Raw genomic sequence first — 23544 nt, forward strand, 5'->3', positions numbered from 1 at the left:
TGGTCAGCTTCAAATTCTCTCTGATTAATATCACTTCCATTCTCATTATAAGGATTTCACAATTTTGCTTATTTAATGCTTTAACATCTTTGCTTCACTTCTGATGCTTAGCTTCACTTATTCAAAGATACAAGAGTATGAAGGACTCTGTATAGATTTTAAAAAAAGGCTCTAGGGTTAAAAATTTAGACCATAAAACAACTTCTCTCATCAAACTATAGCTGCTCCGGATTTTAGGGGTGAATAAGTAAAGGAAGGGGGAGAGAAAGCAAAAGATTCAGGAGACTACTACTAGTCAGTGTTTTCAAACTAAATTGTTCACTGAAATTTTAGTAAATATCATGCAAATTATTTTTATAATTCAATACCTGGTCTTTTACTTCCTGATAGGCCTTAGGGCTTAAAAGACCAATGAGCTGTCTAAGTTCTTGACTAAACTCTGTCCCAGGTTCTTGTTTATTTAGTAGACTTCTAAGTCCTGAAATGGAATAACAAAGGCATAGCTATTAATAATAAAATATGATTTTGTTATCTAATCAGAATTAATTTGAGGTTAAAATGTCTAGTTTAGAAACAAATGAAAATAACAAGATTAATCACATGATTTTTCTTCTTCCTTTTCTCAAAAACTTCTAGATAGAGGTCTTTAAGATTTCTTGCTGTCCTAAGAGTTCTGAGGTATTCACTTGTGAGATCTGATGCAAAATCTGTGTAGTCAATTTCTTCATTAGAAAAAAACAGGGAGGAGAGTGGAATCATTATGGTAAGTCAAAGGGTAGAGTTATATACATATTTTTTCCTGTTCCAACATAAATACCTTATACGAGAACATTTTAAAAAAGATATTGAATATATACTGAGTAAATGCTTATCCTGTGGAAGTACTGAAGCAGGCTATTAGTTACTACTAATTAAAGGAAGTTATTATTAAATAAAAATATCAACAATGTATGTGATATGGGGTTAATTAATAGGCTCCTGAGCATTTATTACAGGAGAAGTGCTATAACATTAAAATACTGCACTTCCATCCCAAATTAAAACTGAGTAGTAATGTAAGTTACAAAGTAAGTACTATTTCTAAGGCATGGAGGAATGATTATTACAATGTATGCAATATACATAAGCAAGAGAATGGGCTTGGAGTGTACAACTGGGCTTCCATGGGGGCTCATATGCTAAAGAATCCGCCTGCAATGCAGGAAACCTGGGGTCCCTATATTGGGAAGATCCCCTAGAGGAGGAAATGGCAACTCACTCCAGTATTCTTGCCTGGAGAATACCCATGGACAGAGGAGCCTGGCAGGCTGTAGTCCAGGGGGTTGCAAAGAGTTGGACATAACTGAGTATCTAAGCACAGCATAGCAATATATGGGTCTTTCCATGTCTCAAGTTCTCAGCAGTTTTAATAACTGTAAAATACCTTGAGGCAACTGAATAAGTTCTACTGTTGAGAAAAGAAAGGGAGACAGATTAAGATAGAATTCCTTTATAATGAACTCTGTTGGACATTCACATTTCTATAGAAGAAATAAAATTACAGAAATAATATGTATCTAGCACAGTATCATCTAGAGAGTTTTATTACTGGCACTTTTCTCCCACAAAGTTCACAGTAATGACTCAGGTAAGGTAAGTCACTCACCTCTGTGTGTATTAAGTCACTTCAGTCATGTCCAACCGACTCTTTGCAACCCTATGGACTGTAGCCTGCTAGACTCCTCTGTCCATAGCATTTTCCAGGGAACAATACTTGAGTGAATTGCCACGCCCTCCTGCAGGGGATGTTCCCAACCAAGGATTGAACCTGCATCTCTTGTGTCTCCTGCATTGGCAGGTGGGTTATCAGTACTACCTGGGAAGTCCATTAAATATATCACATTGTATTCTAATTCTTGAAATTTTATATACAATATAGTTAGTTGCTCAGTTGTGTCTGACTCTTTTGTGACCCCATGGGCTATAGCTTGGCTAGGCCCCGCTGTTCAAGGGATTCTCCAGGCAAGAATACTGGAGTGGGTTGCCATTTCCATCTCCAATATATAATATAAATTATTATTATTAATATATAATATAACCCTGTATTAATAGGTAAGATACTTAATGAACTAGAAATCTATTTCTTGACCACACTGAATAAGAAAATATATTGTAATAAATTCATGACTCTGCCTAGCAAAGAAATAAAAAGCTCACATTTAACTTTGCTTAGCAGTTGGAAAACAAAAAAACTGAGTGATTTTGGATAAACTACCTAGATGTTCCACATTTTTGTTTCCACTGCTATATAATGAGGATAGCAAACATCTCACAGGGTTGTTATGAAGATTAAATATTCTAATACATATAAGGTATGCAGAATAGTATCTGACATATAGTAAATGCTCAATTAAAGAAAAGCTATCATAAGGTAATGGTAATACACTGAACCCTTTCCTTCTCAAGTTTCTGAATTTTTATTCACATATGATTTTGGGGGTGATGGCAATTTTTGTCTTTGAGGAAAGGCTGAATAGGAGGTAAAGAGTAATTATTAATGATGTAAAGATTAAAAGGCTGTCAAGTTCTCAAGCAAAGCTCTATTTTCTCAATAAAGTTAGGGACGATCACTGATCTCAGTCATTATGTTACTACACTATATGGCATATTCAACACACAATCATCTGTGAGTAAAGGAGCAAATTATTCATTGTAACCTCATCAATAAAGTATCACATGCCATCTGTTGAGACATGAAGATGGCTGGATTATGTAGTTTTTCCCTTGAATTGTTATCTGTTGTGACAAAGTTTTTATCTGCACACTTTAGTTAATGACTTTTTCACAACACAGGTATTTTGTTTTCCATATACCATAAATAAAGATGTTCTTTTAAAAAAATCTCAAGAAAAGAAAAAAATGTATGTATTACCTTTGTAGCAGGCACTCAGTCTCAGTAAAATCAAAATTTCCTGATGGGATTCAGCCATTAACAGTAGTAGCTTTGTAGCAGTACCTCTTATGACTGGACTAGGAGTTGATAGAAGTTTGAAAACAACTTCATCTAAAATTGAATGCAGGATTTTCCCTTCTATTCTGAGTAAATCACCACTAATAGAATAAAAAAATAAAAAATGTACCATTACTAAATGATGCATCAGTATCACAACAAATTAAACAAAAAAGGTGCAGCAACTTAATGTCTATGGCCTGATCCAGGAAATTAACTAATATTTTAAGTGGCTAGCTTAGTTCCAAGAATACATCACATTAAATCAACTAATTGAATTCTTATTGTATGTAAGGCACCATGCTAAGTAAAATAGGGAATACAAAGTAGTCAAAGAAACCTGCAATCAATTATTGGAGAAAGATTAATGTGCAAAATAGTAAACAGATGGTTCAAAAGTTTCAAGGCAATAATAAAAGGAAAAATCACAGGACAGTAAGTACATGGTTCATTGTTAAATGATGGATGAAGACAAACATGTTATAGAAAATCAATTATCACGTACTTAAAATAGGAGGAAATTTTTCTTTTAGTATTCCATCATTACACAACAACTTCATGTTGTATTACTGACATCATGAAAAATTATCTGAAACTTAGAAACAGTCAAAAGGGATTACTAGGTGTCCTTTTACTCACCCCACCAAGGAGTATATGATTTTCTAGGGGTATGTTCCTTTGATTATCCATTTACTACTGATTAGGATATTTTGCAATTCTGTAAAAGTAGATATTGCATAAAAAGATGCTCAACGTTGCTCATTATTAGAGAAATACAAATCAAAACTACAATGAGGTATCACCTCACACCAGTCAGAATGGCTATCACCAAAAAATCTACAAACACTAAATGCTGGAGAGGATGTGGAGAAAAGGGAACCCTCCTGCACTGTTGGTGGGAATGTAAACTGACCCAACCATTATGGAAAACAGTACAGAGATTCCTTAAAAAACGAGGAATAAATCTACAGTATGACCTAGCAATCCCACTCCTGGGCATAGTCCCCGAGAAAACCACAATTCTAAAAGACACATGCACCCCAATGTTCACTGCAGCATAATTTATAATAGCTAGGACATGGAGGCAGCCTAGGTGTCCACTGGCAGATGAATGGGTAAGGAAGCTGTAGTATATATATACAATGGAATATTACTCAGCCATAAAAAGGAACACATTTGAGTCAGTTCTAATGAGGTGGATGAATGCAGAGCCTATTATACAAAGTGAACTAGGTCAGAAAGAGAAAAACAAATGTCGTATATTAACACATATATATGGAATCTAGAAAGATGGAACGGTTGAACCTATTTGCAGGGTAGCAATGGAGACATGGACATAAGAGAACAGACTTATAGACACAGGGCAGTGGGGTGGGGAGGAAGGAGAGGAGGGGATGTATGGAGAGAGTAACACAAAACATATACATTACATATACATGTAAAACAGATAGCCAATGGGATTTGCTGTGTGCCTCAGGGAACTCAAACTGGGGCTCTGTAACACCCTAGAGGGGTGGGATAGGGAGGGAGGTGGGAGGGAGGTTCAAGAGAGAGGGGACATTGGTATACCTATGGCTAATTCATGTTGATGTTTGGCAGAAACCAAAACAATATTGTAGAGCAATTATCCTTCAATTAAAACTAAATAAATTTAATTATTAAAAAAGAAGATATAATATTAATGCATATATATGGAATCGAGAAAAATGGTACTGATGAACTTAGTAGTGAATGACTTGTGGACACAAAGTTGAGGGTGGGACGAACTGAGAAAGTAGTATTGACATATTTACAACTATCATGTGTAAAATATCAGATAGTTACTGGGAATTTGCTATATAACAAAAGGACCCCAGCCTGGCACTCTGTGATGACCTAGAGAAGTGAGCTGTGGGGACAGGAGGAAGGTTCAGGAGGGAGGGGATATATATAACTATGACTGATTCATGTTGTTTTATGACAAAAACCAACACTGCACTGTAAAGCAATTTTCTACCAATAAAAAAAGAAAAAATAACTGGAAGAAAAAAAAGTAGACATTGGCTTGTAGAAAGCAAATAATGGCAAGGATTCTTATCTGAGAGCAATGCAAACAGACTCTTACTCAACAATATAAATAAACTTTTGTCCAGTTAGAAAAAATAACCATGAACACTTATAACTGATATTCTCCACTATTCAGCTTTTGTGGGAAAAGTTTCTTCTGGTCCTCTTAACCTCCTCTGTTTACAGATTTTTTACTGTTTTTTTTTTCCTTCTGTTTTCTTTGCAGGCTTTCCCCCCAGTACACCCCTAAAAGGTTACTGCCTAGGATTACATTTTGGGCCAATTTCTTTTCTTACTCAATTCATATTTTTCACTGAGCTCTTCTCTCATGTTTTTAACTATACTTTTCAGCCTGATAACTCGTAAGTCCATAATTCTAGTCGAGATCTCTTCCAGAAGTCCTATTCACTGTCAGTGGACATTTGAGTTGTCTTGTCTTTGACTATTACAGATAAAGCTGCTATAAACATTTGTGTGTACAAGTCTTTCCATGGACTTTTATTTCTCTGCCTGCTGAAAATATCTGCCTATGCTGGACAAACCAATATTGAATTTGTTTTGGCTAAGAAGAGGTGGCAAGAATACACAGAAGAACTATAGAAAAAAGATCTTCATGACCCAGATAATCATGATAGTGTGATCACTCACCTAGAGCCAGACATCCTGGAATGAGAAGTCAAGTGGGCCTTAGGAAGCATCACTATGAACAATGCTAGTAGAGGTGATGGAATTCCAGTTATTTCAAATCCTAAAAGATGATGCTGTGAAACTGATGCACTCAATATGCCAGAAAATTTGGAAAACTCAGCAGTGGCCACAGGACTGGAAAAGGTCAGTTTTCATTCCAATCCCTAAGAAAGGCAATCCCAAAGAACACTCAAACTACTGCACAATTGCACTCATCTCACATGCTAGCAAAGTAATGGTCAAAATTCTCCAAGTCAGGCTTCAACAGTATGTGAACCATGAACTTCCAGATGTTCAAGCTGGATTTAGAAAAGGCAGAGGAACCAGAGATCAAATTGCCAACATCCACTGGATCACAGAAAAAGCAAGAGAGTTCCAGAAAAACATCTACTTCTGCTTTACTGACTATACCAGTCTTTGACCGTGTGGATCACAATAAACTGTGGAAAATTCTTAAAGAGATGGGAATACCAGACCATCTGACCTGCCTCCTGAGAAATCTGTATGCAGGTCAAGAAGTAAGTTAGAACTGAACATGGAGCAACAGACTGGTTCCAAATTGGGAAAGGAGTACATCAAGGCTGTATATTGTCACCCTGCTTATTTAACTTATATGCAGAGTACACCATGCAAAATGCTGGACTGGATGAAGCACAAGCTGAAATCAAGATTGCTGAGAAAATATCAATAACCTCAGAAATTCAGATGACACCACCCTCATGGCAGAAAGCAAAGAGGAACTAAAGAGCCTCCTGAAGAAAGTGAAAGAGGAGAGTGAAAAAGCTGGCTTAAAACTCAACATTCAGAAAACTAAGATCATGGCACCTGGTCCCATCACTTCATGACAAATAGATGGGGGAAATAATGGAAACAGTGACAGACTATTTTTTTGGGTTCCAGAATCACTGCAGATGGTGACTTCAGCCATGAAATTAAAAGATGCTTGCTCTTTTAAAGCTGTGACAAACATAGAAGGCATATTAAAAAGCAGAGACATTACTGTGCCAACAAAGGTCTGCCAACTCAAAGCTATGGTTTTTCCAGTAGTCATGTATGGATGTGACAGTTGGACTATAAAGAATGCTGAGTGCCAAAGAATTGATGCTTTGGAACTGTGGTGTTGGAGAAGACTCTTCAGAGTCCTTTGGACTGCAAGGAGATCAAACCAGTCAATGGTAAAGGAAATCAGTCCTGAATATTCACTGGAATGACTGATGCTAAAGCTGAAACTCCAATACTTTGATGTTCATCAAGACTTGATGATTTTTTATTTTGACAAGCTTCATTAAAGTATAACTGATATACAGCAAACTGCACATATTTAAATGTATAATTTGCTAAGTTTTGCCATTCCCCCATCACAATAAAGATAATGAATATACCCATCACCCCTTAAAGTTTCCTTTTGTTTCACTGTACTCCTTCTCCACTTACCCTCCCTGGCACCTTATTTATACCTCTGTCACTATAGATTAGTTTACATTTTCTAGAATTTTATACATAGTTATGACTATAGACCCTAACTGAACATCATCAGTTTGCAGAAATGATTCCTGCAAGAAATGATTACTTTTTATTACTAAAGGAAGGGGCGGGGGGGGGGGGGGGGGGGGGGAGGAGATCAAAATAGAGATTCTATGATTGCACAAGTTTGATTTTCTCATCTTATTAAAGCCAAATCAAAATATGACCATTTCTGCTAAACTTCCTGCCTTTGCACACTATTTTAAGATGTAGGCAGTTTCAATAACCAGATGAAGTGAAATTGCCTGGAAATAATTTGATCCTTTCAGATCTTGCCTTTATTGTTTAGATGATCCACAAAAGTGCTCAGTCTACTGTTATTATCCCCCACTACCAAGATGAAACTATCCTGAGTACTCTACCTAATACTCCATTTTTCATGAAATTTTCCAGTTTTGCAGCTGGAATCAGGCAGCATTCTGGCTCTGTGTGAGTTTCTGGTACTGCTCCTTTTAATCCTTTTGGAATACTGTTTCCAAGACATTGAGTAGTTTCCTCAAATCCAGGTGCTGATCAATACTCTACTGAAAACTTGAAGGGGATTCTGCAGATCTCTGGGGTTCTCTCTTTGTATAGTTCTCTCTTCCATGATATCTTGTCTTATGAACTCTAGCCTACTTTTCATGTTCTATATGTTCTTATTTCTGTGCATTTGCTTATGTTGTTACCTCTGCCTAGATATTGTTTTCTCTTCTCCTCACTGGTTAATTTCTCATCCTTAAAGTTTCATCTCAGATGTTACATTCTCCTGGAAGTATCTATCCCCCACCTCAGTCTGGTTTAGGAGCACCTCTTAATACTTAATTAACATTGTACCTTATTATACTGTAATATAATTATATTTATGTATTAGTCTCTCCCACTATACTGTAAGCTATTTGAAGATAAGGTTCATATCTTAATCAATTTTATAAATTCAATGATAGACAATACTTGGCACATATACTAGATGCTTAATAAATCCATATTGAGCTGAAAAAAATCAATGATTTCAACAGTGTTTACTCTGCCTTTCTATTTTAACCTGGGAAAATTTGTCTATTACTTCTTTTATACTCTAGAAGGGCACAGCACTTGGCAAATACTGAGCTTGCAGTCTGCTAAATAAGTACATGATTGTTCAGTCACTAAGTCGTGTCTGACTCTCTACAACCCCATGGACTGCAGCATGCCAGGCTTCCCTGTCCTTCACTATCTCCTAAAGTTTGCTCAGATTCATGTCCATTGAGTCAGTGATGCTATCTGATTAGTCATTTATTATTGTGATCCCAATATTCTCCTTCAGATATCACAGTAATTTTTCTTCTCTAAGACTGAAATAGGGCTAAGTTCTGAAATGAGATACAAATTCAATAATAAACTTTCTTTTACAGTATATTTTTTATATTCATTTTTTAAAACTACAATGGTAATAACAAAGCTTCTTAAATGTTATGTACAAGTCATATACAATTGATTTTAGTAAAACTGGTAATGCTTCTAATCAAAAATAAAAAATTCTATATATTTTATAAAGCCAAGTCACCTATTGATCTGCAGTATGTTCTGTAGCATAGTCAGGACCGTAGATCCTATTTGAACATTATCAGTTTGTAGCAAGTGCAAGAAATGATCACTTTGCAGTACTAAAAAAAGAGAAAAAAAGAAAGATTATGATTCTATGATGATACAACTGGGATTTACTTGTCTTTTCAAAACCAGATCAAAGCGTAAGCATTTCTGCTAAACTTTCTGCCTTAATATACTTTGCAGTAAAGTTATACTTGGTTATTTCCATAACCATAATAAGGCAGTTATTCCATTTTTATGAACAGTTACAAATAAAGAAATACTAAGAATGTATCATTATCTTCCCTTAAATTAAAATAAAATACAACATATCCTAAAACTGAGTCTCCTTTTCTAACAGTGATTTGAGTGAAGACAATCACATTTTCTGTGAAAAAGAGAATATGAAGGAATAGCAATAGTTCAGATGATTATAATCAGCAGCTCATGTACTTAAAAATTTAACTGTTATATAATGTACCATATTTGCTAATACCTTGTCTTAAATAATAATAAAATCACTAACTACCCAGAAGAGTATTTGGTTTGTAATTTTTAGGCTCTGAACAGCCAGTTATGAAGACCTGGCACTACATGCTTACGCAAGTCACTTAAGCTCTCAAAAAATCTTACTTCTTCCTCTGTAAAGTTAAAACTAACAACTCTCTTACAGACTACTGTAAAATGTCCTAGAACAGGGTTGTTGTTATGTTCAACTGCTAAGTCAGGTCAGACTCTTTGTGATCCCATGGACTGAAGCAGGCCAGGCTTCCCTGTCCTTCACTATCTCCTAGAAGTTTGTTCAAACTTAAGTCCATTAACTTAGTGATGCTATCCAACGATCTTGTCCTCTGTCATCCCCTTCTTCTCCTGCCCTCAATCTTTCCCATTATCAGAGTCTTTTTCAGTGAACTGGCTCTTCACATCAGGTAGCCAAAGTATTGGTGCTTCAGCATCAGTCCTTTCGATGAATAATCAGGGTTGATTTCTTTCAGGACTGACTGGTTTGATTTTGCAGTTCAAGGGACTCCCAAGAGTCTTCTCCAACACCACAGTTCCAAAGCATCAATTCTTTGGTGCTCAGCCTTCTTTTATGGTCTAACTCTCACATCTGTACAGGACTACTAAAAAACCATAGCTTTGCCTAGACGGACCTTTGTCAGCAAAGTAATGTCTCTGCTTTTTAATATGCTGTCTAGGTTGGTCACAGCCTTTCTTGAGCAAGTGTCTTTTAATTTCATGGTTGCAGTCATCATCTGCAGTGACTCTGGAGCCCAAGAAAATAAAGTTTGCCACTGTTTCCATTATTTCCCCATCTATTTGCCATGAAACAATGGGACCAGGTGCCACGATCTTAGTTTTCTGAATGTTGAGTTTTAAGCCAGTTTTCTTCTTTCACCTTCATCTAGAGGTTCTTTAGTTCCTCTTTGCTTTCTGCCATAAGGGTGGTGTCATCTGCATATATAAGGTTACTGATATTTCTCTCAGCAGTCTTGATTTCTAGTTTGCGCTTCATCCAGCCCAGCATTTTGCATGGTGTACTCTGCTTAGAAGTTAAATAAGCAGGGTGACAATACACTATCTAGGTTTGTCTAGAAACAGCATGAAGTGAAGAAGTGAAGTGAAGTCGCTCAGTCGTGTCCGACTCTTTGCGACCCCATGGACTGTAGCCGACCAGGCTCCTCGATCCATGGGAGTGTCCAGGTATGACTACTGAAGTGGGATGCCATTTTCTTCTCCAGGGAGAAACAGCATAGGTTCCCATTAAATGTCAGTTAATAGTCCTTTGTTCATTAACTGACCAGAATTTTAATTAAAGTGGGATCAGGTATGCTGGCAAGGCAGCTCTGTGAACACTATCCTAGCTTCTACACATTTTTTCCTCTTTCAGTCTCCTGAGGGGACATATTTGATTTCTTTCACATACTAACTACTATTCTTCATTTCTGTTTACATAATCCAGTATTTCACTAGATACCATTTTTAAAAATCTAACAACTTCAAAAAACTTCTGATATTATTAAATATTTTTATGGTTTTTTATTTTCTATTTTTCAACAACAAAAAAATTCTCTGTAGCTGGGATAAGTGTATTTTTCTATTTTTGTCTACCTAAAGATGTTTATTAATAACTTTAATTCTGAATTCACTGAAATCATGTAGTATGCAGTGTTTATATGTCTTTTCTCTATTTTGGAAAAAATATGATAAAATAATTTGTTGAAGTTATTCTACTTTAATAACATTTATGCTATATTATTATAAGATTTATTTTTGGAGCCCCTATATTGTTTTCAAGTATAGTCAGATAACTATTTGGTCTCCCAACAAAAACTGATATTTGCCAATTTTTAAAAATTAAAGTTTACAATTAAAGTTTCAAACATGTATAAGAGTAGTATATATGACCCTGCATGTATTAGTCACTCAACTTCAACAATGATCAACTCATGGCCACTCTTGCTTCACCTACCCCATCTACTTCCTGCCTCCCATTTTATCTGAAAGCAAATCCAAGACATCGAATAATCTTATCCAGAAATATTTCAATACATATTCCCAAAATATTATGTATGAATTATTAAAACATAAAATATAGCCACTATCTAACCTAAATAATTATGATTCCCTGATTTTACCAAATATCCAGTCACGGCTCCTATTGCTATTTTTTTGGTGAATTTTCAGAAGTTTACTTGAACTGGGATCCAAACAGGAGCCACACAATGTGTGGTTATCTCTCAAATTTCTTTTAACCTATGGGTTTCTACTCAACTCTTTTACCCCTTGCAGTTTGTTTGTTTACAAAATTATGTCAACTGTCCTTTCAGCCTCCCATAGTTTACTTTTGCTAACTGCTTTCCTCTGGTGTAATTTAATGTTTCTCTGACCTTCTACAAATTGGTAGTTGGAGCTCCAGGATCAAAATGATTCATGTTTGAATTTTTGTTATATACATGTCATATGTGAGGTTATAATGAGACATTACAATGAGGCACTTCATATCTGACTGTCTCTCCTTTTGAGATGTTGACAGTGATGGATAATTAATTCACTAAAGGTTGTAAAATAGCATGATTATATCACACCCTTTTCACTTATTAGCTGGAATATGTTTATAAAGAAAAAATTTTCCTCATCAATATGTAAGAAAAGGCAGTATAAATAATGGACTCTTTATTTATTTATTACCAGTTTTCAAAATGAATTGGTTCCCTAGCAGACTCTAATGCTAACTGTTTTTAATTGTGGCAGGAAATAAGTAATAAAAAGATTAGAGAAATGTTAATAATGATTGAATCTCAGTGATGAGTACATAGGGGTTAATTAAGCTATTCTACTTCCCATAGTAAAAGGTTAAAGTTAATAATCTCACTATATTTAATGTGTTTTAATCCACTGTAGTTATTACCCTCATTACTGTTCAATTTTCCCATTTCTGGCTAGCAGAAGCCTCCTTATGTTGGCTCTTGAGTCCTTTTCACAAAATCCTAACAGATTTTGACTGCTTCCTTCCTGTCTAGTATTCAAGATACTTCTGGCTTACCCTGCATAGTTTCTATCTCATACCTATATACAGTCAGCCATTTCTCCAAGGAAGTGGTTCTTTTGAGAGAAAAACTTACTGGACATCCTATTTAATATCTATTTTATTGGTGTTTTGAATTGACAGATTGACCTGAGAAATATTGTCACTTTTGTTATAGTTATTATTTTGAAAAGGAACATGGCATATTTAAAACTTTTTTCACATAGTCTGTCTCCTGCTGTCTCTCTTTTAACTAGGTTTTTAGTATTACACCATAGTGTAGCTGAGCTCTTTACATTTTGGTAAAATAGTTCTTATAGTAGGGAAGTTTATAATAATATTTTTTCCATAAAGGGAAATGAACAGATAATGGTTTGTTTTTTTTAAAAAGCAAGTATTTGAGCATGAAAGTAATTGCCTTTGGAAAATGGGAAATGGAGAGAGGTGTGAGGGCCAAGGACTGTGTTTACGTGTTTTTACATAATCCTTATGGAACTCTCTGACTCTGTAAATGATGTACATGCATAATTCTGAAAGTAAAAAATAAAATATTAATATTCAGCTCAATTTTTACTTTCTAAAAATATCAATGTTCTTATATTATTTTATATATTACATTTTTCTTAGAGTAAATCTTTAAAGAAGGGAGGAACACTGTCACACTTATTATTAAAAATTACTTTCTAGTCTTAAGGAAACATAAAACTAACATATATTTATATTTTTCAATGTATGTACAGAAATAGCCTATAAAGTTTCCAGTTTAGTAAAATGTCACCATATAAAAGCTTAATCTTACCTCAATAGTTAGGCTGTGAGTTAAATCACATCTATACTCTTTACATAAGGATTTCTGTCACACTAAGTCTAAAAATACAACCGTAATCTTCGAAACAAACATAAAAAACTTTTCCCCTAGAATAAACTGTTAAAATTATTAAGACTTATTTTAAATTTGCTACATAGAAAAAGCTAAGGAGAAAGTTTTATTTTAACAATACTCCCCTTAATGTAATATTATTGTTAATGTTGTCTGTTTAAAGCTGGAACATCCAAATTTGCCTTTACTTTTTGTGTATGGGGTTATTTCAATGTGCTTTTACTTAACTGTATTTATCTGTATTTAATGAAGTTTTTGTTTTAGAAAAAAAAAATCAAACTGTTAGCAGGTGACTCTACAATGACTATCAGTTACATTAAAAATCTTTTCTCTTACCATTTTGGATGAGTTGAACATGGCCTCCCAATAGCCAGAAGAGAGAATCAGTCACAACTTCAAAAAAGTGTAGTAATGCATCTTTTTCTTCACCCTTAACACACACACAAGAATTGACTTTACTGTAATTGTTTTAATTAATAAAAGGTAGACTTCTCTCCGGGGAGTCTTAGGACCAGGTTTTTGGATCTATCTTAGCTATTTATGAGGTATATAATCTTGAAGCTTTTATTTTCTTAATTTATAAAACTGCAGTTAAGGCTAGTAATATATATCAGAAGTGGTTGCTATCCAGAGGTCAAATGGGACAATATAAGAAGCATAAGAACTATAAGCTGATACACTAGGGATTTTTTGATACCAGTCATTCATAAGAATCATCTATGGAGTTTTAAAAACATTCCTACGTACAGGTTTTAGTCCAAACATACTGAAATGTGAATCTCCAAAGTTAAAAGTCTAGACATCTGCTTTTTACACAGTTAGGTGGGTGACTTGGGTATGCAGCCAGGGTTGAACATCACTGCAATATGCACATATAGATGTCAGCATACAGGCATTCAGCATATTTCAGTTACAGCTTCTACTCTATGACTCCATGAGAGCATGAGACCATGTTATTTAGCTCTCCATTATACACCCACTATATACTATACACCCAGTGTCTAAAACAGTTCAAACACACAGTTAAATCAATATTTATCCAATAAATAAATGACAATTTTTTTCTGCTTCTTTCCTTCTGAAAAGTAGAGTGAGGAATTATTCTAGATTAGAGTATGTGTCAAAGTGGGAAATAAGAAACAGAATACATTCACAGTTCTGTCTTTCCCTGGCCACGTAATTTTACTGCAAAGTTAATATAAAGGCCATTAATCTCATCCACGTTCTGAATGCACTATAGCATAAAAGTAATAACAGCAAAAATATGATTGCTATGGTTACTCTTTATAATAATGAAAGCATTTTCTTCCTATTATTCTAGTGCAGGATTAGACGTGGTTAAACAGACATGTACTAACAAATATAACAACAATCAAAAAAGAAAGAAGTGTCACATTAGATCAAGAATCCCCTTAGTCCAATAAACTGCCTTAGCCAGTTTCACTGAAAAGAAAGGGCACATAATCTTCATTGCTACCAATCTCAAAGGATACTGCTGGGTTCCTAAAATTACTACTTTCTTTTAAAAGTCCATCAGATATGGTAACGACAACCCTATATGCAAAACAGAAAAAGAGACACAGAAGTACAGAACAGACTTTTGAACTCTGTTGGGAGAAGGTGAGGGTGGGATGTTGCGAAAGAACAGCATGTATAATATCTATGGTGAAACAGGTCACCAGCCCAGGTGGGATGCATGAGACAAGTGCTCGGGCCTGGTGCACTGGGAAGACCCAGAGGAATCGGGTGGAGAGGGAGGTGGGAGGGGGGATCGGGATGGGGAATACGTGTAAATCTAGTGCTGATTCATGTCAATGTATGACAAAACCCACTGAAAAAATAAATAAATAAATAAATTTAAAAAAAAAAATAAAATAAATAAAATAAAAGTCCATCAGATAATGTCAAACTTAAATTCATAGCCTCTGAGACTGGTTAACAAAATTTTTCCCTAAGTCACTTCAAAATTCTGGCACAGGTGCTTTTCTATTCTTAAACATAGAATATATGTATATATGTATGTATGTGTGTGTCTGTGTGTATACACATATGTATGTATGCCTGTATATATTTTAACAAGTTTTCAGTTTAGGCCATAAAATCCTATGTATGTCCCACTATGTACGCCATTACCAACATACCAACTAATTTAAAAATATATATGATTGACAAACTACTAGGTAGATAGAATTAATAGATAAGTTCAGTTTTCTTGTTATTCTTTGTTGACAGCAGAAACAGAATTTTAATTAATTTTAAACCAAAGTCCAAACTGTTTCATTTTAGTCTGTGCTGCTGATGCCATGATAACCCATCAACAAACAAGTGCTACAGGAGGAACTGAATGGGCTCAGAGGCAGAGGCTGGGCCTTGAGGTCAAAGACAGCGAGTCCTCCTGCTCAACCAGCCTGTCCATCACACCAGCACCTGCCACACTGGCATCTGAGTCATGGACTCAGACAGTAGCTTCCTGCCTGGATTCTGGACACTACTTCTGGGCCCTTCTGGGCCTGTGCACTGAATCCTCTTTCTCTTGTCATCATCTTTTTATCCATCAATTTTAATTTATTCTGTAGTCAAAGGGCCCTCTTTTTTTTTGGTAGCTATTTACTCCCTTTGATGGATATACTAAAAAATTTTTTATCTCTATACTAACACCATAATAACAAATCGGAAAAGTATTATGAAATGTACTGAAGGACAATATGAATGAAAATAATATAATTATTACTGACTTTAAATGGGGAATATTAAATAAAAGTGCTCTGATGAAAACATAAAGCTTTCACAATGGTCTGAGCTCTTCATGAGGTGGAAATTCATTTTACAAAGGAGGAAACAGAGGAAGAATGAAATCAAGTGATTTGTGTAAGAATCCAGAGTTAGTTTGTGGCACAGCCAGAAAAAGAAATCAGATCCAGGGCTTCCCTGGTGGCTCAGTGGTAAAGAATCTGCCTGCCAATACAGGAGACATACATAGGACTGAAATGACACAGTATGTTATCTGACTAGGACAGAATTAAATTAGAAACTGATAACAATAAAATATCAAGAAAATCCTCAACTATCTGGAAACTAAGCAACATACTTCAAAATAATCCATGGGTCAAAAAAAAAGTACATTTACTATTCAGCATAATTCACTCAAGAAATATTTGTTGGACTGATGTGAACCCAAATGTTTTGGTTGAAATATTTTGACTAGAGAGGATCTGAATGAGCAAATAGAAAGTTCACCTTTCTTCTTCTTTACCATTGGAGTTAACAAAGAAAAGCCTTGGGCTTAGAAAACAATACTTTCCTCTACTATTAATTAAAGTAGAAATTATGCTATGGAAATAAATATCGATGGGTGTTGCTCAAAACTCAGTAGTAAAGCAGATACTTCAAAAAGCATAGTGTCATACAATATGCTTCAGCCAGCACTGTAAAATTTTCAACTGTAAAGGTTTTTTTGGTAGCTGAAATGTTTGAATCCATTACTCTGCTGCTGTTGCTGCTAAATCACGTCAGTCGTGTCCGACTCTGTGCGACCCCATAGATGGCAGCCCACCAAGCTCCTGTCCCTGGGATTCTCCAGGAAAGAATACTGGACTGGATTGCCATTTCCTTCTCCAGTGCATGAAAGTGAAAAGTGAAATGAAGTCACTCAGTCCTGTCCGACTCTTAGCGACCTGATGGACTGTAGCCTACCAGACTCCTCTGTCCATGGGATTTCCCAAGCAAGAATTATGGAATGTGTTGCCATTTCCTTCTCTTGGGGGTCTTCCTGACCCAGGGATTAAACCCGCATCTCCTGCCTGGCAGGTGGATCATTTACCACTGAGCCACCTTGGAAGCCACTCTAACTATACTTTCAGCCAAATATTGCACATCTAAAAAAACAATGTGGAATATCACCTCAAGAATTAAACAGTTTTGGCTACAAAACACAAACCCCTAAGTAAACAAACATACCTTAGCTGCGTTGATGAAACATGTTTGTAATCGCCTCCCCAAAACCAGAAAATTTTCTGCAGCCGATGGAAGTAATTCATTGTAAAATTCTTCTGCATCTTCTCCCGGTTCCAAGCCAACACAGCAATGGCTGAAATAAGAGCATAAGTTTGTGACTCAGTTTGCACCAATTACAAATTTTAGACAAATGCTAAGGCTTCTAGACATTGTGTCTTAATGAGAATTTTTAGTATCTTTCTTTTGTTGTCAAGCCAATAAAGAATTTTTAATGGACAGTTAGTATAACAACTTTGTTAACAAGTAAACAGTGGTGTGAATTTTGCCTATACTTAGAACTAGCATGTCTATTTTCTAAAAATTTACTTGTTAGTTCTATAGGAAACAAAATACACTTGGCTCACAATAAAGAGAAAGAGGCAAGTTTTTGGTGAATGGGCTACACACACTCTAAAAGCAATAGAATACCTTGAGAATTTAACTTGGGAATAACATATGTGTTAACTGATACATTTTAGACATCAGACAGCTGAAAAATAGCTAGGGTAGTATTAGTCTACAAGGGACAGATTAGGAAATGGAACACTCTAATTTTATACCAATTCTTTCCAAGAAATCTCCTTTCCTAAAACCTGAAAAATATCTGATTGCATATTCCCTACATCAGAAAGACAAACAGCAAAAACTCTAGTAGATACATTCCACAGCATACAATGAAAGGTCACTTAGAAAAATGGGTCCTCTTGAAACCGTACATAAAGTCATCCCCCAGGTATGAAATGAGTATATTTAAAAGGTTCAATAATAAAAAGTATTTCTGCAAACTAATACCAAAAAAAGTTCCCAATTCAAGAACGGTCTCTATGTTTGTATTCTAATGAGTAAGTACTAATGCCTGAGGCTTGTGTAACAGTTACTACATATCGAGTATACTAAAAACTTAACTAATACGTCTTCTTTTTTTGCATATTGGTTCTGAAGGTCAAGACACTTATACCCATATGCATCAGTTTCTCTTTTCCCTTTCATTTCTAAAGTTAATTAAAAGTATTATTTTTACTGAAAATGTTAATAAATGAAATACATTTTTGTACATTCACAAACATGTGGATTTCTTGAGACTTGGAGTCTACTTCTGAGAGTCTAGCTCAATCAATATTTCCATGAGCTAACATATCTAACAAAACAAAGGCATAAGGCTTTTTTTACTTCAGGAAATAATCTTGAAAATTAAGGTATAAAAATATTACATACAGTTGTTAAGGTATACCTAAAGGTATAGTTTGAATCTGGCCTTTATCCATCTTTAATTATGAGTAAGCAGTTTCAAAACCTAAGATCCAATGAGTACTGCACATTTTCAGTTACTTAATTAGGAAGCAGCTTAGACATTGAGAACATCTGGCTTATTTTATTGCCCCCTATATAAAAAATGGTTTTGATCTCTTTTTCTCTTAATTTCTAGCGTGGCAATAGATCAGTAAATGCTGCTTCTAAATTTATTGGTATGATTTGGGTTACTAATGAAATATAAATTTGAGATAGCTAAATCAATATACTGTGAAATGAAGTTTCTGTATCTCTCCTGAAATGCCTTTCATTTCAGTACCTCTTTCATTATGCCTTGTATGATAAATCCACATGACTGTCAACCCATCTCTACTGTTAAGTTTTTCCAGTATAGAGCCAGAGTCTTAATCTCTTTGTTTCTTTAATATTCTTTAGCCAACAAAGAGTCTATAAGCTCCTTGGGGTTCAGTGGTGAGCATGAGACAAGATCATCATCTTCGCAGAGCTTATAGAATGAAATTTTAGATGGTGAAATAGTCACAAGTACAGTTAGGAGCAATATACATCCATAACATACCATGGAAGCAGTTGTCAATGTTTGTTAGCGAGATTTTAAGAAAAGAAAGCAAATTTAAAAATAAGAATCTACTACTATATCCCTCAACAAAAAGCTGACTTATTGCTTCATTTTACCTTAATATCTGTGTTAGCTGGGAAACTGTAGTCCAACCACCCTGGATACGAGAACAATCTTGACTGAGGACCAAGAGGCAATACTGAATGAGATCATAACAATATATATCTTGTTTGATTTTCTTCAACTCTGAGCTTCCTAAAGGTGTGTTGTTTATTATTTCTAAGGCAAAAGGAAATAAGATATACTTATTTATGCTCAATAAATCCAAGAGCTATCTGTATTTCTATAGGTTGAATAAAAACTAAAAATACATTAAAAAGGAAGAAATCACTGCTTTATCACAATGTTAAGATTTCACTGAACAAATTAAAAACAAATGCTAATATGATGGAATTTGTTTTGATATTTAAACAAATTAACCAATCATAAAAAAGATTTTCTTACCTTTTAACTTCAACAGTATAACAGGGACATTCTGCTCAGGACTTTTTGCAACTTCAGCAGCCAGAGATAAGATTCTCGGGTCTGTACCTGTTGGCTTCATTTCTCATACCACCTATATTTCAACAGAATCAAAAACATAAAGGTCAACAGTCCTTAGTTAGGTCACCCCCTAAATAACATATGAAACACAAATGGCAATAGCTTTGCTTGGTTTGAAAAGTGAAAGGTAGATTTCTCTCATCTCTTCCTTATAGGAAGAAACTTGGATTTCTCCAGTTAGAGATTCTTATACCTTCGTGTGACAGCTACAGTAGGTACTGCTTATTGTGCATTCACTAAGAGTCCAAAACTGTGCTTGGCGTGTCACACTCACTCTCTCTAATCTGTACAACAATCCTAGGTTAGGAGTTAATTTTCTTTTATCATAAAAGACAAAGTGTGCAGAAAAGAGCTAATCCAAGCCTGTGTGTGTATGTGTGCTTAGTTGTTTCCAACTTTTTGAGACCCTGTGTGTAGCCTACCAGACTCCTCTGTCCATGGAATTTTCCAGGCAAGAATTCTGGAGTTGCTATTGGGTTGCCATTTCCTGCTCCAGGGGATCTTCCCGACTCACGGTTTGAACCTACATCTCTTGCATCTCCTGCACTGGCAGGTAGATTCCTTAGCACTGAGTCTCCTGGGAAGCCCAATACAGGCCTAAAGACTGCTATCATTTTCAAAGGTCTCCTTATAAGCCTGGCTCTTTGGCTGGTGTCTAAGAACTTAGATTTCAGGAGGTTTCCACCAATTTCTTAATATGAGTGTGGTTCACTGGGCCTAAACTGTTCGTAAAAACAATGTGGTTTATGTTGAACACCTGCTTTCCTTCCTGAAGTCTGGAATTTTGGTACATGGTAACACAGCAAATTTGGAAAACTCAGCAGTGGCCACAGGACTGGAAAAGGTCAGTTTTCATTCCAATCCCTAAGAAAGGCAATCCCAAAGAATGCTCAAACTACCACACAATTGCACTCATCTCACACGCTAGTAAAGTAATGCTCAACATTCTCCAAGCCAGGCTTCAGCAATGCATGAACCGTGAACTTCCAGATGTTCAAGCTGGTTTTAGAAAAGACAGAGGAACCAGAGATCAAATTGCCAATATCCGCTGGATCATCGAAGAAGTAAGAGAGTTCCAGAAAAACATCTATTTCTGTTTTATTGACTACACCAAAGCCTTTGACTGTGTGGATCACAATAAACTGTGGAAAATTCTGAAGGAGATGGGAATACCGGACTGCTTGGCCTGCCTCTTGAGAAACCTGTATGCAGGTCAGGAAGCAACAGTTAGAACTGGACATGGAACAACAGACTGGTTCCAAATAGGAGCAGGAATACGCCAAGGCTGTATACTGTCACCCTGCTTATTTAACTTATATGCAGAGTACATCATGAGAAACGCTGGGCTGGAAGAAGCACAAGCTGGAATCAAGATTGCTGGGAGAAATATCAATAACCTCAGATATGCAGATGACACCACCCTTATGGCAGAGAGTGAAGAGGAACTAAAAAGCCTCTTGATGAAAGTGAAAGAGGAGAGTGAAAAAGTTGGCTTAAAGCTTAACATTCAGAAAACTAAGATCATGGCATCTGGTCCCATCACCTCATGGGAAATAGATGGGGAGACAGTGGAAACAGTGTCAGACTATTTTTTTGGGCTCCAAAATCACTGCAGATGGTGACTGCAGCCATGAAATTAAAAGACGCTTACTCCTTGGAAGGAAAGTTATGACCAACCTAGATAGCATATTAAAAAGCAGAGACATTACTTTGGCAACAAAGGTCCATCTGGTCAAGGCTATGGTTTTTCCACTGGTCGTGTACGGATGTGAGAGTTGGACTGTGAAGAAAGCTGAGTGCTGAAAAATTGATGCTTTTGAACTGTGATGTTGGAGAAGACTCTTGAGAGTCCCTTGGACTGCAAGGAGATCCAACCAGTCCATCCTAAAGGAGATCAGTCCTGGGTGTTCATTGGAAGGACTGATGCTGAAGCTGAAACTCCAGTACTTTGGCCACCTCATGCAAAGAGTTGACTCATTGGAAAAGAGCCTGATGCTGAGAGGGATTGGGGGCAGGAGGAGAAGGGGATGACAGAGATGGCTGGATTGCATCACCGACTTGATGGGCATGAGTTTGAGTAAACTCTGGGAGTCAGTGATGGACAGGGACGCCTGGCGTGCTGCGATTCATGGGGTCACAAAGAGTTGGATACAATTGAGCGACCGAACTGAACTGAACTGAGCAGAGGACACCTACATGACCATCCTCCAATAAAGACTCTGGTCACTGAGTTGCTAGTGAGATTCCCTGGTAGACTATACTTCAACACGTTATCACAATTAATTGCAGGAAGAATTAAGCATTATCCTATGTGACTCCATTGGGATAGGGCTCTCTTGGAAGAGAGTACCTGTTTTCCTCTGAACTTCACCTCATGTGCCTTCTCCCTTTGCTGACTTTATTTTGTGTCCTTGTAGTATAATAAATCATAGCTATGAATATAATTATATCTGGAGAACTATGAGCCCTCCTAGCAAATCACTGAACCTGAAGTTGGTCTTGGGGATTCCCAACATAAATTTCAGAAATGTTATAATAAAACAACCAAAGCTTGTTTATAAATAGCATAGTAAACAAAATCAATTATCTTAAAAAAAAATCCACATCCTAATTTAATTTGTTGCTAACCCTTTTCTTTAAAAAAAAGTTTTAAGGCATCCAAAGCTCAAAGAAACCATAAAAAATACAGATGTTAGTCATTAATAATTAATAAAGGCTAACATAGCATTGTTTACTTTGAATTAAGCACCATGTGAAGTGCTTTCATAAGCATTATCTCATTTAATCCTTGCAACAGGACTATGAGGCAGAGCCTTTATTCATCTCCACTTTACAGATTAAAAAAAAATAAAGCTTGAAGAATAAACCTACATTGTTCCACCACCCCTCCTCCATGTGGTAGAGTAAGTATTCAAATACAGATCAATACAACTCCAATTTCCATTTCAATGTTCAATATCCTCTCCCACATAAAAGAGTAAAAAACACGAAACATATTTCCAAAAACCTATTTCTAACTCACTTTTTAAGCTATTATTCTTCATAACTGGCACCACAGTTCACATTTTTGGTCATAATACAGGCATCCAGAAAGCATTCCTTATTAGGTAAAACATAAATCATTAAAAAAAATAAATTTTCTGGAAATATTTTTTTAAAAAAGCCCAGCACAACTCTTGGCACATAGAAGGCATATAACTTTCCAAGAAAGTGGACAGAGTTAACCTCATTCTTTCCAATGGCTGTATTATGCTATGCTTCCTTCATAATAGTGCATCAAAATATATTTAAGCATCTCCTCTACTGGAAGTCATTCAGAGTATATGCCATTATAAGGAATGCTGCAATGAATATCAAAGTACATGTCTTATGTACTCATGATAGTTCTTTGTGGGATGAATTTTTCTCTTCAAGTCAGATGGCTGGATGACAAGATATGTATTTTTAAATTTTTTCATTAAGCAATAAATTTTACTCCAAAATAGATGTTCCAATTTATATTTCCAGCAACAATGTTTGAAGGTGCTCATTTTACTAAGCCTTTAATAGTAAATAATGTTATATTTTGCATTTTTGTCAATTCGCTAGGTGAAAAATGGTATCATCCTGTTTTAATTTCTGTTTCCTTGATTATTAGGGGGGTTCAACATGTTCCACGTTTATTGGCCATTTCTTTTTTTACATATTTTCTATTTACACCCCTTAATTTTTCTATTAGCTTGTCTTATTCCTTTGTAGAAGCTTTAAGCTTTTTATACATGGATTAGACACCCTTTATCTTTTACATTGGCTGTAAACACATTTACATTTTGGCTTCCTGGGTAGCTCAAAAGGTAAAGAATCTGCCTGCAATGCAGGAAACATGGGTGTGATCTCTGGGTTGGGAAGATCTCCTGGAGAAGGGCATGGCAACTCAC

The 23544-nt window shown here is 35.8% G+C and overlaps 1 protein-coding gene across 4 annotated transcripts in view; it reads right to left on the reverse strand.

Annotated features, from left to right (window-relative positions):
• IQCB1 (IQ motif containing B1) overlaps positions 1-23544 on the reverse strand; it is a 42090-nt gene that overhangs the window by 16013 nt on the left and 2533 nt on the right. For all 4 annotated transcript variants that reach the window (XM_043473105.1, XM_043473107.1, XM_043473104.1 and 1 more), the window contains exons 2-8: positions 19529-19640; positions 19141-19303; positions 17161-17290; positions 13540-13633; positions 8772-8871; positions 2912-3090; positions 369-478 (exon numbers count right to left, since the gene is read on the reverse strand). In XM_043473105.1, the coding sequence (XP_043329040.1) occupies positions 369-478; positions 2912-3090; positions 8772-8871; positions 13540-13633; positions 17161-17290; positions 19141-19303; positions 19529-19628 (876 nt within the window). In that variant the 5' untranslated portion in view covers positions 19629-19640. The remainder of the gene's footprint in view (positions 1-368; positions 479-2911; positions 3091-8771; positions 8872-13539; positions 13634-17160; positions 17291-19140; positions 19304-19528; positions 19641-23544) is intronic.

The sequence above is a fragment of the Cervus canadensis genome, chromosome 7 (assembly GCF_019320065.1).
Source record: "Cervus canadensis isolate Bull #8, Minnesota chromosome 7, ASM1932006v1, whole genome shotgun sequence".
In the NCBI taxonomy this organism is placed as follows: Eukaryota; Metazoa; Chordata; class Mammalia; order Artiodactyla; family Cervidae; genus Cervus; species Cervus canadensis.